The sequence below is a fragment of the Mus pahari genome, chromosome 7, assembly GCF_900095145.1.
Source record: "Mus pahari chromosome 7, PAHARI_EIJ_v1.1, whole genome shotgun sequence".
NCBI lineage: Eukaryota > Metazoa > Chordata > Mammalia > Rodentia > Muridae > Mus > Mus pahari.
This window is the reverse complement of record NC_034596.1, coordinates 108,442,477-108,459,045: the sequence shown is the minus strand read 5'-3', so window position 1 is coordinate 108,459,045 and position 16,569 is coordinate 108,442,477. Positions and strand designations below refer to the sequence as shown.

The 16,569-nt window shown below is 38.5% G+C and overlaps 1 gene segment (V, D, J or C); it reads left to right on the top strand.

Annotated features, from left to right (window-relative positions):
• Positions 1-842: 842 nt before the first annotated feature.
• Positions 843-1,302, top strand: LOC110324872. The segment is given in 2 exon segments: positions 843-888; positions 974-1,302. Coding segments are annotated over 2 exon segments (375 nt in total).
• The last annotated feature ends 15,267 nt before the right edge of the window (positions 1,303-16,569 follow it).

The window sequence follows — 16,569 nt, the reverse complement described above, 5'->3', positions numbered from 1 at the left end:
ATCACAGTCATCTATTGGATGGAACACAGGGCCCCTATAGAAGGAGCTAGAGAAAGTACCCAAGGAGCTAAAGGGGTTGGCAATCCTATAGGAGGATCAACAATATGAACTAAACAGTAACCCCTAGAATTGTGCCTCTAATTGCATATGTAGCAGATGATGGCCTAGTCAGCCATCAATGGGGGGAGAGGCCCTTGGTCTTGTGAAGATCATATGACCCAGTACAGGGAATGCCAGGTCCAGGAAGGTGGAGTGGGTGGGTTGGGGAGCGGGGCAGGGTAGGGTATAGGGGATTTTCAGGATAGCATTTGTAATGTAAATGAAGAAAATATCTAATAAAAAAATTTAAAAAGAAGTTTCTAAATTCTCAAAAGTTTGCCATTTTTGGAATTTTCCACCAACATCATCATCATCATCATCCCCACCACCACCACCACCACCATCATCATCATCCTCATCCCCACAAAGCACCAAGTATAAATTAATGTCCTAAAATGTCCCAAATTGGAGCAAAAGACTTAGGTCAAAAATATTTTGAGAGCTTAGTGTCTGAAGTAACATCAACAGCATCTGTCCAGGGCTCAAGAAAAAAAAAACTGTACATATTTCCTCAGAGAATATTAGGACTTGGACCTTAGTATCCTGTTGCCTGATCCATGTACCTTTTCAGTTCTATCCCTACAGGACTTCTCTAGCTAGACTAGGTTCTTATCTAAGAAGCCCTTGCTCATTAATATGCAAATTACTTGTGCCTAAGGCAGTAAATACAGGGATGTCCACACCCTGAAAACAACCTATGATCAGTGTCCTCTCCACTGTCCCTGAACACACTGACTCTAACCATGGGATGGAGCTGGGTCTTTCTCTTCCTCCTGTCAGTAACTGCAGGTAAGGGGCTCACCAGTTCCAAATCTGAAGAGGAGACAGGGGGTCTGAGGTGACAATGACATCCACTCTGCCTTTTTCTCCACAGGTGTCCACTCCCAGGTCCAGCTGCAACAGTCTGGAGCTGAGCTGGTGAGGCCTGGGGCCTCAGTGAAGTTGTCCTGCAAGGCTTCTGGCTACACCTTTAATGACTATGAAATTCACTGGGTGAAGCAGAGTCTGAAGCAGGGACTGGAATGGATTGGAGCTATTCATCCTGGAAGTGGTGGTACTGCCTACAATCAGAAGTTCAAGGGGAAGGCCACTTTGACTGCAGACAAATCCTCCAGCACAGCCTACATGGAGCTCAGCAGCCTGACTTCTGAGGACTCTGCAGTCTATTTCTGTGCAAGACACAGTGCTGCAACCACATCCTGAGTGTGTCAGAAACCCTGGAGGAGCAGGAAGTAGCACTGCGACTGAGATGGCAGAAATATTAACCTTTAGATTTGCTCAGAAACAGTCATTATGAATGTTCAATTATGGCCTCCTCCTCACAGTCCTATTGAGCCTTTGTCAGCTTTGTAAAAGGACATCTGTGAATAAAGTGATGCTGATTTAAGATAAAACTGCAGTTTGCCATAGCTTGCCAATTTATTTACCAGTGACCACCAACACTAACAGGTTTCTTAGTCAGTAAAATAATAACAAGGGAAAGGAGCAATAGCACATGATAAATTGTCCCTGGATCCTGAGATACCAGAAGTTTTATTGGAATTGTTGGGAAATCCAAATCATCTACAGTTAGGCCAAGAAACACTCCTTCATAGTATTAGGTCATAAGTGACCTCATCTGTGTTGTTATCCCTTACCATGTGTTCCAGCAGACAATCTAGTCTCTTAGAAGGTGGGAAATGTTTATATCAGAATGCACAGGCGTGTAAGTATAATACCTGGTGGTTGGTCAAAGTATTATTAAGGCACTTTTCATAGAACTCTTTACCAACGCAATGTATATACCAGTTAATTGAGGTAGGTTTTGATATTATAGATGGTTTTTCTCCCATATTTCCTTTCTTCGCAGTCTTAGTAATCATCACGAGAGTCCCTACCCTATTTAGAACATGGTCCTGCACTGATACAATATCAACTCTCATAGCACATTGCATACCTGTTGATCAGATTCATTCTATAAAGTATTTGTGAACTTGTGTCTCTGCATCCACATGCGTTTCTTGTGCTTTGTTTTTGATGACGTTTCTTCTGTTTATTTGTTTTGTCCTATACCCATTTGTTTCCTTTTCCTTCATTTCACTTTGTTCTTCTTTTTCATTATGTTTAGGTTCTGTTTGCTTTCTAATTAGATAAAGAAACACAATCAAGCTGGGAGAAGATTAGGGAGGTGTTCAGGAAGGGAAATCAATGTCCAGAATTGATACTGCAGGAAGAAATGTATTTTGAATAAAACACATAGAAGAAAATCTTAAAAACAACTAATAAATAAATAATTTTGATAGTATCTTTGTTGTGTAAATATCTCATATGCGAAGTACCCGTTTATTTTAGATCTCATGTCTTTGTTTAAGTTTTTAAAAGTAAATCAGATGCCAAGTCTGAAAAGATATATGGGTAAAGCATTTGTAAAATACATAGTTCTAAGGTGTAGTAATAGGCATAAGTAAAGTGTGTGGGTTTTAACTTCTCTCTCTCTCTCTCTCTCTCTCTCTCTCTCTCTCTCTCTCTCTCTCTCTCCCTATCTCTTTCTCTCAGTATTGGACTTTTCCATTATTAATCACTAAGTGCACAGAAAAGTTTCTACTAGGATATCTTTTATGTCTTGATGGTGTCCCTGCAGGTGTCCAGACAGGAAACAAAACATGGGAAGAGATGAAAATGCAAACATTGTTCAAATTGACTTTGTCAACCTGGATCAGACTTTGGGGAGTCTAAGTACACCTTACTGTAAGTATATTTCAACACAATAGAAGATGGAAAAAGGCTCTCCAGGCAACAATAATGTCCATAATAATTCCAAATCTTATGGCACAATAAAGCTTAAGGTGTGGTTACATAAATCCTGTTTTATAAAGTTCTTGGAAGCATGAGGTAGGGTTCTTTTGCTCAAGTCCAGAATCTAGACTGCTCTCTAATCAAGAGCATACAGATCAGGAGGCCAAAAATATGTGTGATACCTCCCCTAAGGATGGCTAATATTCTAATGGTAGAAGAGTCTATGATAATCATTATGGGTAATTAGGAAGCCTTTTGTCCCTACTGATAGCAAAAGGATCAAAAGCTTGTTAAGAACCTCTGCTTTCAGCTTTCTGGATGGTGTGCAAGTGTTTGATTTTTATCTCCTTTCTTGAGAAGACATGCCTGTGTGACTAAAATTTCTGGTTCTCTTAACACTTCTCTGCTAGTACAAGATCCTTAGGCCCTCTAGAAAATTTATGTCAACGTCACCAGTAATATCGATAATTATATGTTGACTTGTGTCAGTGAAAGAAAACAAAAAGTAAACTAGCTGTGCAGAAAGCCAGGTGTGGTAGCACACGCCTTTAATCCCAGCACTTGGGAGGCAGAGGCAGGTGAATTTCTGAGTTTGAGGCCAGCCTGTTCTACAGAGTGAGTTCCAGGACAGCCAGGGTTACACAGAGTACCAGGCTGGCGTCGTACTCAGAAATCCGCCTGTCTCTGCCTCCCAAGTGCTGGTATTAAAGGCATGCTCCACCATGCCCATCCAATTCTTCTTTTAAAAAGATTTATTTATTCTATTTATATGAGCACACTGTCACTGTCTTCAGATGTACCAGAAGAGTCCATCAGATCCCATTACAGATGGTTGTGAGCCACCATGTGGTTGCTGGAAATTGAACTCAGAACCTCTGGAAGAGCAGTCAGTGCTTTTAACCATTGAGTCATATCTCCAGCCCTTCAATACAATTCTTTACAGATCTTTAAATGGCAATATTCAATATCATATAAATGTGTGTGTGTATACTCAACATCACATATATATATACATATATGATATTGAGAATATATATATATATATATATATATATATATATATATATATAGTCTTTAAAATCCTGAACAGCTAAAACTGTCCTGTGCAATAAAGGAACATCTTGAGATATTATCATATTATCATCCCTTATTTCAATATTAAGTGCAGCACTGAGCTATACTAATAAAAATATCATGGTAATGGAATGAAACAAGAAAGACTAATAAACAGAATCAAATAAAAATTCCAGAAACAAATCCATGTATTTATGGACATCTAGTCTTTAATAAAGAAGTCAGAAATACAGGGAAAGAACAAAAGCATGAACAAACGGTGCTGGTATAACTAAATTTTTATATATAGAACTATGCAAATAGATCCATATCTGTTCCCAGGAACAATACTCAAGACCATCTGGATCACAGACAGATATCTTGAGTGTAAAAGATATCTTGAGTGTAAAAGGAAGAACATGGGCAATAGCTTAGACAACATCCAGAAGAGAAATCCAATAGCACAGGTGCTAAGAGACATAATCAATAAATGGAAGCTGAGAATGTCCTGTAAAGCAAAATACACCATCTACAGGACAAAACAGTAGTCTAGAGAATGGTAAAAGATTCTCACCAACTCCACATGTGACAGAGTGATGATATCCAAAGTACATAAGAAATTAGATGTCAGCAAAGCAAATAATCCAACTTAAAATGGGTTTTAGTTCTAACATAATTATTAACAAAGAAATCACTAATGGCAGAGAAGCAGTTAAATCAATTTTCAAATTCCTTAGTAAACAGCGGAATGCAAACCAAAATGAATCTGGGATTTATTCTTATAGTTGTCAGGATGGCTAAAATGAAAACTACAATGACAGATAATGCAGGTGAGGATGTGCTCACCATTGCTGGTAGGAGTGCATACTTTTATAGCCACTCTGGAGCACACGTTTATTTTAAAATTACCATTAAAAGTAAGAATATTCATTAATTAATATTTCACATCTATATTTTATCCATAACCTATGAACTTCATTTAAAAAATGCATATCTATTTGAAAGAATGTTAAAGTTTCTAATATGTGGTATCAAAATTTCACTTATAATCATCACGATAAACAGCATATGTGTAATTATAATGTGTAATTATTCCTCTGACAGAAGGATTCCTTCAGCTGGAAAATCTGATTTTAACTTGTGAGCACAGTTCTTGATATTCCATTAACAGGCTGAGCCCATGCATCTCTTCTGGGCAAGTGTTGGTGAGCTAGATCAGTGGAACTCTCCAGTTCCATGTGAAGACCTCAGCTTTGTAAGTGCATGTAAAATGCATAATGTTAAGGTGTTATAAAAAAGTAAGTAAAATCTTTGGGCTTTAAACTCTCTCTCTCTCTCTCTGTGTATGTGTGTGTGTGTGTGTGTGTGTGTGTGTGTGTTTGTGTGTGTGTGTGTGTTTGTATGTGTGTGCCTGTACATACATGTTTGTATGTTTCTCCATGTTTTTGTATTTTCAGTAATCAAATTTGCTATGATAATCTAAGGGCATATAGTAATTTAGTGTAGGAAAGTTATTATTTTTATTTATTTATTTATTTATTTATTATTTTCTTTATTTACATTTCAAATGCTATCCTGAAAGTTTCCTATACCCCTTCCCCCACCTCTGCTCCCCTACCCACCCACTCCCACTACTTGGCCCAGGCCTTGCCTTGTGCTGGGTCATATAAAGTTTGCAAGACCAAGGGGCCTCTATTCCCAGTGATGGCCGATTAGGCCATCTTCTGCTACATATGCAGCTAGAGACACAAACTCAGGGGGTACTGGTTAGTTCATATTGTTGTTCCACCTACAAGGTTGCAGCCCCCTTCAGGTCCTTGGGTACTTTCTCTAGCTCCTCCATTGGGGACCCTGTGTTCCATCCAATAGCTGGCTGTGAGNATCCACTTCTGTGTTTGCCAGGCACTGGCATAGCCTCACAAGAGGCCACAATATCAGGGTCCCATCAGCAGAATCTTGCTGGCATGAGCATTAGTATCTAGGTTTGGTGGCTGATGATGGGATGGACTAACGAATGGGGTAGTCTCTGGATAGTCCATCCTTTCATCTTAGCTCTAAATTTTGTCTCTGTACCTGTATCCTTTCATGAGTATTTTGTTCCTTATTCTAAGGAGGAATGAAGTATCCACGCAATGGTCATCCTTCTTGGTTTTCTTCTGTTTTTCATAATGTATCTTTGGTATTCTAAGTTTCTGGGCTAATATCCGCTTATCAGTGAGTGAATATCTAGTGACTTCTTTTGTGATTGGGTTACCTCACTAAGGATGATATCCTCCAGATACATCCATTTGCCCAAGAATTTCATAAATTCATTGTTTTTAATAGCTGAGTAGTACTCCATTGTGTAAATGTACCACAGTTTCTGTATCCATTCCTCTATTGAGGGACATCTGGGTTCTTTCCAGCTTCTGGCTATTATAAATAAGGTTACTATGAACATAGTGGAGCATGTGTCCTTATTACCAGTTGGAAGATCTTCTGGGTATATGCCCAGGAGAGGTATTATTTCTTAAGGGCATTCCTGCAGGTCTCAGAGAGGGAAGCAACCCAGGTGAAGTGACGACAATGAAAACTTAGTGCAGTCTGATTTTGTCAGCTTGGATCAGACTTGGGTAATCTATGCATAAGAGGATAATTTTAGATATATTTACACAGTGGAAATGGTTTTCCAGGCAACGCTGATCTGCATAGTCATTGCTGCCCCAGGCATACAGTGAAGCTTGAGGTGTGACTATATCATTAACATTTTATGCAATTTTCAGGACCAAGGCTGGAGAATTTTGCAACTAAAATGTTTAGAGTTTAATGTGGTCTCTGATCAACAGTCCAGAGGTCAGCGGGACATAAAGTACATGTGACATCTGCCCTTAGAATGCATACTGGCGTAGGGAGGAAGAAGACTGCGATAATTATTTGGGAAAATTAGGGTGAGATCTACACATAGCATAAATGTCACCAGATTGTTAAGAACCTTGACTCTCAGCTTTCTGGATGTTGTGCAGGGTTTTTAATTCATCTTCCCTGTTGAGGAGATACCCTTGTATCATTGAAATTCCTGGTATTCTTTGTGATTCTCTGAGTTCAAAGCCCTTGGGACCTCTTCAATTTCTATGTAAATGCCATCAATAATATTGATAAATATTTGTTGGCATGCGTTAGTGAAAGAAAAACTTCTAAATAAACTAGCTGTGCAGAGCCAGAGGAGCAGGTGTTCCCTGAATCTATGCAATGTTTATTCTTCCTAGTTAGCCACATATATACCCAGGACACCATTTCCTATGTCAGAGAATTTTTGTCATGATGACCAGAAGGTCTGACAAAGCTCACTGCCGTTAGTTTCTTAAATCTGTGTCATCCACCTCGACCTCTTACAGAAACAGAAATGATACAATTTGGAGTCCTTCCCTGTCACCATGAAAACAGTGTCTCTCATTGTAGGACGAATTCAACTGGAATATTAGAAACTGGCATAAGTCTAACCAAGCAAATGAAAGACTTGTATGACAAGCCTTCAAGTCTTTGAAGAAAGAAATTGAAGAAGATATCAGAAGTTGGAAAGATATTCCATGATTATGGATTTTCTAACATTATTAACATAGTAAAAATATACTATCTTACCAAAATCAGTCTAAAGATTCAATGAAATCCCAATCAAAATTTGAAACACAATTCATTGCAGACCTTGAAAGGATCACATTAACTTCATTAAAAATAAACAAAGAAAAACAAAATAAGAGCAAAAACAAAATCCAAGGACTGCTAAAACAATTTTGTACAACACAATCTCTTATTTCAAGCTGTACTACAGAGCTATTATAAAACACCTAGCAAGATATAGACATGGAAACAGGCATGTTGTTCAGTGGAGATGAACCAAAGACCCAGAAGTACATTCACACATGTATAGTTACCTGGTTTTTGACAAAGTAACTAGAAATATACAATGGAAGAAAGACAGCATATTCGACAAATAGTGCTTTTCTTACAGGATGTTGGCATATCGAAAACCACAAATAGAAACATATCTATCATCCCACACCAAACTAAAGTCCAAGTTGATCAAAGAATTTAACATTAAACCAGAAACACTGAGTGCCTGATAGAAGAGAAATTGTGAAATGCCGAGAATTCATTGGGACAGGAGACAACTTGCTGAACAGAACAACACTCAACAGGTGCAAAGATCAGTAATTAGAAAGTGGGACATCACAAAATTAAGTGCATCTGTAACCAAAGGATACTATCAAAAGGACAAAACAGGAGGCTACACAATGGAAAAAGATTTTCTTCAATTTTACATGGGATAGGGGCCCATTTCCAGAATACATAAGGAAGAAAATATACTAAGCATCAACAAATCAAATAATTCCATTAAAAAATGGGGCACAGATCTAAGAAGAATTCTAAACAAGCAATCTCAAGTGTCAGAGTCATTTAACTTCAAGCGATGTTTAACAACTTTAGACATTAGGGAAATCCAAATAAAAAAGACTCTGATAGGCCCTCTTATGGCTCCCAGAATGACTAAGATGAAAAAAATAACAATAAAAATAATATGATGAACTTATTTCTAATTATATTCTATTACAGTTGAAGACAAAAGCCTACCATAATATTCATCAGAGGTTTCATCCAGCAACTGATGAAAAGAGATCCAGAGATGCAGAGCTAAGCATTAGGTAGAGTTTGAGGAATTCTGCAGATGGAGGGAAGAAGAAATTGTAGGAGCTAAAGGTGTCAATAACATCACAAGACATCTAACTTGGGCTCATAGTGGCACACAGAAACTGATCTGACAACCAGGAAGTCTGCATGTGTCTGACTTAGGTCCTGTACATATATGTTGTGGTTGTATAATTTTGGGACTTCTCACAGTGATAGCAGTGTCTGTCTCTAAGGTTTTTTACCTAATTTTGGGAACCCTATCTTCCTAGTGACTGCATTGGTCCAATACTTATATGAGGGGAGATGTTTAGTCTTATTGCAAGTTTATATACATGGATGGCTTGCTTTTTTCTGAAGAATAATGGAAGAGGGGTGGATTGATGGGTAGGTGAGGAGAGAGTAGAGGACTGGGAGGAGAACATGGAAGGAGACATTGTGATCAGGATCTAATATGAAAGAATAAAAAACAAAATTCTCAAAGAATTATTAAAAATATTATATTAACAATAATAAATTTGGAGATCACTTCTGCTATTATTTTTGAATAAAATGTTATGGGAAGCAAACAGTTGTTTGAGAGGCTATTACACCCTGGCAAATTGGCATGAGTGATTGCATATAATCATCCAGAAGGTTAACAGAAGTACTTGCTATACATTGGAGGTTTAAGCCAAGGGCACATCTATGATCACAGATCACTAGACTAGAGTAAGCAGTAGTTATCTGTTTCAAGAAATATGGTTCAATTTGAAGCCTGTGTCATAGGAATGTGCTCATAGACTCTATTATATAGTTCTACATGGTTATATCTTAGAATTAAGGCCCTAACAAGGTTAGTCCTACCTATGGGTGATGGTACCAATTTTCACAGGGAAATAATAGACAACCTTTTCTAGGTGCTGACACAGAAGAAAGTTATTTACAGAAGAATGATGGTACACATAATTTACATCCATTTAGAATATTTTTCATTATTGTGTATCATACACTAATCACAATTCAGCAATCAGTAGAATGTTATGTCTTCTAATCCAATTTCTTGAACTTAACATATTCATTCAACATTCATAAAAGATTCTTAATCTGAGGCAATGGAAGAACAGCCTGACTTCTCGTGCAGGAGTAGGTATAATTCAGGAACCTCCCCAACACAATGACACAGCTGAATGCAGCAAAGCTGAAATCAGTGTCAGTGTTAGAGGTCAATTATCTGCATTTTGTATCCCCATAGAACTATAAATGCCATATTATTGTGATTTTGAGAAAGAAGATGAATGACATGATTCATCATATACCTGTTTTGAACTAACAACAACCATATGAATTTTAATTTCTCACAATTTCAATAGTCTCAGAAATTTGCTCTGACAGTTGCAGGACAACACTGGTGATGGTAAAGCCAGGCCTTTATAGTCCCAGGATATCCAAGCCAAAATTCTCAGCACAAAGATATATATTTTCCCCCTAAGTGACTGGGCAGGGAATAATGGACAAAGACAGGGAAGAAAGCATGAGGAAGAAGGGGAAGGAAACAAGGGAGAGGGAGGACTTCTCCCTGAGTGGTACCAAGGCAAAATTTCATCTGCATAAGAAGAAGAGTGAAGTAGCACATAGAAAAATCACTGTTTGTGAAGGCAAAATATGATAATCTATGTTAGGAAGCAGGTGTGGGTGGGTTGTTCAGAAGTGGGAGGGGGAGGGGATAGAGGGTTTTTGGAGGGGAAACCAGGAAAGGGGACAACATTTGAAATGAAAATAAAGTAAATGTCTAATAAAAAGGACCACCAACAAAAAAAGTGTAACCAGGTTCTTACAATATGAGAAATATTTATATCAGAATGTACAGGCATGTAAATATAATTCCTGTAAGTTGGTCAAAAATATTATTAAATTACATTTCATAGAAATTCTTCATCATATAACACATGGTCTGAGAAAATATATGAATTTATCTTCTTACATTTACTTCCTACCCAGTCTCAGTAATATAGGGTTGGTCATACAACCAGAACTACCACATCAATACCCTCTTCAACAGTCCCAGAGCATGTGGATATGTATGTTTTCTTACTTGAGCTGGAAGCAATCCCACTAAAATTAGGAACTATACAAGGCTGTCCACTTTTTCTCCATCTATTCAATATAGTACTCAAAGTCCTAGCCAGAGCAATTAGACAATCAAAGGAGATCAAGTAGATACAAATTGGAAAGGAAGAAGTCAAAATATCACTATTTGCAGATGATATGATAGTATACTGAAGTGATCCCAAAAATTCCATCANNGAACTNCTAAACCTGATAAACAGCTTCAGTGAAGTAGCTGGATATAAAATTAACTCAAACAAATCAGTGGCCTTTCTCTACACAAAGGATAAACAGGATGAGAAAGAAATTAGGGAAACAACACCCTTCACAATAGTCACAAAAAATATAAAATACCGTGGTGTGACTCTAAATAAGGAAGTGAAAGATCTGTATGATAAGAACTTCAAGTCTCTGAAGAAATTGAAGACGATCTCAGAAAAAGGAAAGAACTCCCATGCTCAGGGATTAACAGGATTAATATAGTCAAAATGGCTATCTTGCCGAAAGAAAGCAATCTACAGATTCAATGCAATCCCCATCAAAATTCCAATGCAATTCTTCACAGAGTAAGAAAGAGCAATTTGCAAATTTATGTGGAATAACAAAAAACCTAGGATGGCAAAAACTATTCTCAACAAGAAAAAGAACCTCTGCGGGAATCACCATCCCTGATCTCAAGCTGTTCTAAAGAGCAATTGTGATAAAAACTGCATGGTACTTGTATAGCGACAGACAGGTAGATCAATGGGATAGAACTGAACACTGAAAAATGAACCCGCACACCTATGGTCACTTGATTTTTGACAAAGGAGCTTAAAATTTCCAGTGGAAAAAAAAGACTGCATTTTCAACAAATATTACTGGCTCAGCTGGCAGTTAGCATGCAGAAGAATATAAATTGATCCATTCTTATCTCCTTGTACAAAGCTCAAGTCTAAGTGGATCAAGGACCTCCACATAAAACCAGAGACACTGAAATGTTTAGAGGAGAAAGTGGGGAAGAGCCTAGAAGACACGGGTACAGGGGAAAAAAATTCCTGAACAGAACATCAATGGCTTGTGCTGTATGATCAAGAAGCTACAAATGGGACCTCATAAAATTGCAAAGATTCTATAAGGCAAAGGACACTGTCAATTAGATCAAAAGGCAACCAACAGATTGGGAAAAGATCTTTACCAATCCTAAATCTGATAGGGCTCTAATATCCAATATATATAAAGAACTCAAGAATTTGGACTCCAGAAAAACAAATAAACCTATTTTAAAAAATGGGTTACAGAGGTAAATAACGATTTCTCAACTGAGGAATGTCTGAGAAACACCTGAAAAATGTTCAACATTCTCAGTTATCTAGTAAATGCAAATAAAAACAACACTGAGATTCCACCTCACACCAGTCAGAATGGTTAAGTTCAAAAACTCAGGTGACAGTAGATCCTGGTGAGGATGTAGAGAAAGAGCAACACTCCTCCATTGCTGGTGGTATTTCAAGGTGGCACAACCACTCTGGAAATCAGATTAGCTGATCTTCAGAAAATTAGACATAGTACTACCTGAGCACCCAGCTATACCACTCCTGGGCATATACCCAGAAGACGCTCCAACATGTAATAAGGACACATGGTGCACTATGTTCTCATCAGACATTTTATAATAGCCAGAAGATGAAAAGAACACTGATGTCCTTCAACAGAGGAATGGATACATAAAATATGGTACATTTACACAATGGAATATTGCTGAGCTATTAAAAGGGATGTATTCATGAACTTCTTAGACAAATGGATGGAAAATATCATCCTGAGTGAGTTAACCCAATCAGAAATGAACACATATGATATGCACTTACTGATAAATGGATATTAGCCCAGTAGTTCAGAATACTCAAGATACAACTCACAGACAAATTAAAGCTCAAGAAGAAGGAAGACCAAAATATGGACAGTTCGGTCCTTCTTAAAAGGGAAACAATATACCCATTGGAGGAGATACAGAGACAATGTGTGGAGCAGAAATGGAAAGAACGACCATCCAGAGAGTGCTCCACCTGGGAATCTATTCCATACATCATCACCAAACTCAGACACTACTGTGGAAGCCAAGAAGTGCTTGCTAACAGGAGCCTGATATAGATGTCTCCTGAAAGGCTCTGCCAGTGCCTGACAAATACAGAGGTGGATGCTCTTAGCCATCCATTGGACTGAGCACAGGGTCCCCAATGCAGGAGCTAGAGAATGCACAGAAGGAGATGAAGGTGCTTGTAGCAGCATAGGAGGAACAACCATATGAACGAATCAGTACCCCCTTAGCTCCCAGGGACTAAACCACCAACCAAAGGGTAGGTTAATGAAAGGACAGTGAAGTGGGAGTGTGTGGGTTAGTGAGAAGCGGGAGGTTGTATAGGATAGGGGGTTTTCAGAAAGGAACCAGAGAAGGGGGATACAATTTGAAATGTAAATAAATAAACAAACAAACAAATAAACAGCCCTGACCTTATCCTGTAACTGTCAGAATAGCACAGCCCTGAACTCCCATGCCCCATCACTCAGAGAATATCACTAAACACATAACCCTGCAGATGGAGTTGATGCTAAGGTGAGTTTTTCTTGTTTATTTTTAAGTTTTCTAATTAATATTTTTAGGGAATTTTCTTATGTGTGTAATATTACAGCAGATACTGTATAAATCTTTGCTGTTCATGATGCTTGTGTCATGTGTTTTAGAACTCTAAAACAAAACTCAAGCTTCACTGCTAAGCATGTTATTAAAATTCATGATAAATGTCTGTCCTACTTAAGGATTAAAAGCAGGAATCCCTCTATTTAATACTCCACACTCTACATCTTATGGCAGGCAGATATCAGTGGCTGTGACACTGAGGCTGTGGAACAGCAGCCTGACTACTGGTACTGGAGTGGAAATAATTCAGGATATTCCCAACATAACCACAGAGCTGAATGCAGCAGAGCTGAAGTCAGTGTTGGAGGTAATTTATCTGTATTTCTGGTTTTCCAGAGATTTATAGAGCCCACACTCATATATCTCAAGGGCATAATGCCATGAGTCCTGATATAGATGTTTTAGACTAACAACTATCACATACATCTAAAATTCTCACCATTTCAATATCCTCAGAAATTTGCTCTCATAGCTGCAGGCAACACTGGTGAAGGCAAAGCCAAGCCTGTAGGGTCCCAGAACGCTCAAGCTAAAGTTCTCAGTACAAAGATGTCTTGTTTTCCCCAATGGACAAAGTCAGGGAATAAGAGGCAAAGAGAGGAGATAAAAGATGAGGGAGAAGAGGGAGGAATCAGGGAGAAGGAGGATTTTTTCTGGAGTGGAACAAAGGAAGAACTTCTGGATATGGAGGGGACAGATGCAGCCCATAGGAAAATGGCTGTTCATAAGGGTAAAGTGGGATAACCTATTTTCAGATGAGGGGTTTGTTTTTTTATTGTAAGGGTTATGTTCCAGAGATCTGAAGGAGTTATTTTCCAATATTTATTTATTTGTTTATTTATTCATTCATTCATTCATTCATTCCTTCTTTCATTTTACATCCCAATTTGCTGTCTAATTTCTCCTGATCCCCACTAAACAGTCCCTCTTTCTATTCTACATTTTTCTCCTCTGAGAGGATGGGAGCATATGGGATAACTGCCAACCCTGCTGTATCAAGTCTCTGCAGGGATATGGGGATTATCTCCCACTGAGGCCAGAAAGGCAGTCTAGTCAATGCATTCTACAGACAGGCAATAGCTTAAGGCACACCAGTTGTTGGGGGGTCGCCCAAGAAGACTGAGAGATACGTGTGCTACATATGTTCTGAGGGCCTAGATCTAACCCAATTATGCTCATTGCTTGGTGGCTCAGTCTCTGAGAGCCCATGTAATTATGGAGTTATTCTCAGTGGCAGATTTCTATGATTCAGATCTTTTACTTGGCTGGTCCTTTTCATTTTCTCTAGTCATAATTTTCACTAATTATGCATTCTTTTAACTGCAGGCCTGTTTCAACACTAAGAACAAAAATGTTTCTGCTTCTAAGAGACAGGTGTTGCAGCATTTCAGTTATTTATGTCAACATAATCAGTACTGTGTACAGTGATAGTAAAAGTCGTTTTACTTTGTCTAATATACAATGTAGGGTGAGTGATTTATCCTGTGAACACAAGTGCTCTGCCCCTGCTGTAGCCTGATGAAGACAGGAAAGAGGATATTATCTCCTGTCATTTCCTTTTTGTAAATGGGAACTGCAAGAGCTGGATCCAGCTGGCACCAAAGAAGAAGCTGGCTTTAAGAGGGACATCACAGTAATTCTGGCGCAACTTAAAGACTCTGATGCATGTCACTATTCCCATTAAAGTAGATTCATTTCTCACTTCACCTGATCTCTGCGAACACTGAAATTACAGGGGTAAATTATTTCTGTAAACAGACTGTTCGATTTCACTGTAAGATATAGGAAACCTAACTCTGTGGGAGCTCATGAACAGCAGGGGGCACAATGAAGCCAATAATCCCCATAGAGAGATACGGAGGGTATGGAGGGGGACTCTGTGTCCTCTGTGGTTTTTATTCTTAAGTGTAATAACTGATCTGCCATGGTGTGATTAACATGTGATACTCGAAGCATCTAAAGAATCTTTGCTAAAGAGTTCACAGATTCATGTTGATATTTTAATCTAGTTTTTATAATTTTTGAATAAATGTTATACAATGTATTCTAATAACTGCTTTCTCCACTCCCACCTATTTGCAGATCCTTCCTACCCTGAATTCAGAGAAATACACATCTTTTTTTTCTTTCTAAAAATAAGCAGAAAAACTTAAGAAAAAAATAAAAAAACACATACAAACACACACATCTACATAGAGAGCGAGAGCGAGAGCGAGAGCGAGAGCGAGCGAGCGAGCGAGCGAGCGAGCGAGAGAGAGAGAGAGAGAGAGAGAGAGAGAGAGAGAGAGATAGAGAGAATCACAACTCTGTAGCCATGATATATGGGCAAACCATAAATGAGAAAAAAAGGAGTTGAACAAGGCAATATTAGGAAGAATGTATGCAAAAATTCCATTGAATTCTTTTGTTCTTTTTTTTTTTTGGCTATCAACTGCTAAGCATAGCATCATGATTAACTGTGCTTAACATCCCCTGTAAGACTGCACTGAAGCTGGGCCATGGTGGCACATGCCTTTAATCCCAGCACTTGGGAGGCAGAGGCAGGTGAATTTCTGAGTTCGAGGACAGCCTGGTCTACAAAGTGAGTTCCAGGACAGCCAGGGCTATACAGAGAAACCCTGTCTCAAATAAAACCAAAAAAAAAAAAAAAAAAAAAAAAAGACTGCACTGAAGAAAACTAATTATTACTTTACACGTGAGTGTCAATCACAGTTCTTTTTTAGGGTTGAGATCCTGTGTCAAATTCCTTTGCAAAAAAAAAAAAAAAAAGCTTAAAGTGTGGCTATATAGACCCTATTTTATGCATTTCTTGTAACCATGAGTTTGGGTTATTTTGCCAAAGTACAATGCCTAGTGTGCTCTCAGACCAACAGCATACAGATTAAAGCCCATAAATATATGCTATCCCCTTTCCTAGTTTCCTCTCCGAAAGTCCCCTATATACCCCCTCACCCTGCTCCCCAACCCACCCACTTCCTGGACTTGGCATTCCCCTATTCTGGGACATATAATCTTAGCAAGACCAAGTGCCTCTCTTCCCAATGATGACCAAATAGGCCATCCTCTGCTACATATGCAGCTAGAGACTCGAGCTCTGGGGGGTACTGATTAGTTTATATTGTTGTTCCTCCCATAGGGTTGCAGAGCCCTTTAGCTCCTTGGCTACAATGAAGGAGCTAGAGAAAGTACCCAAGGAGCTATTTTCTAGTTTT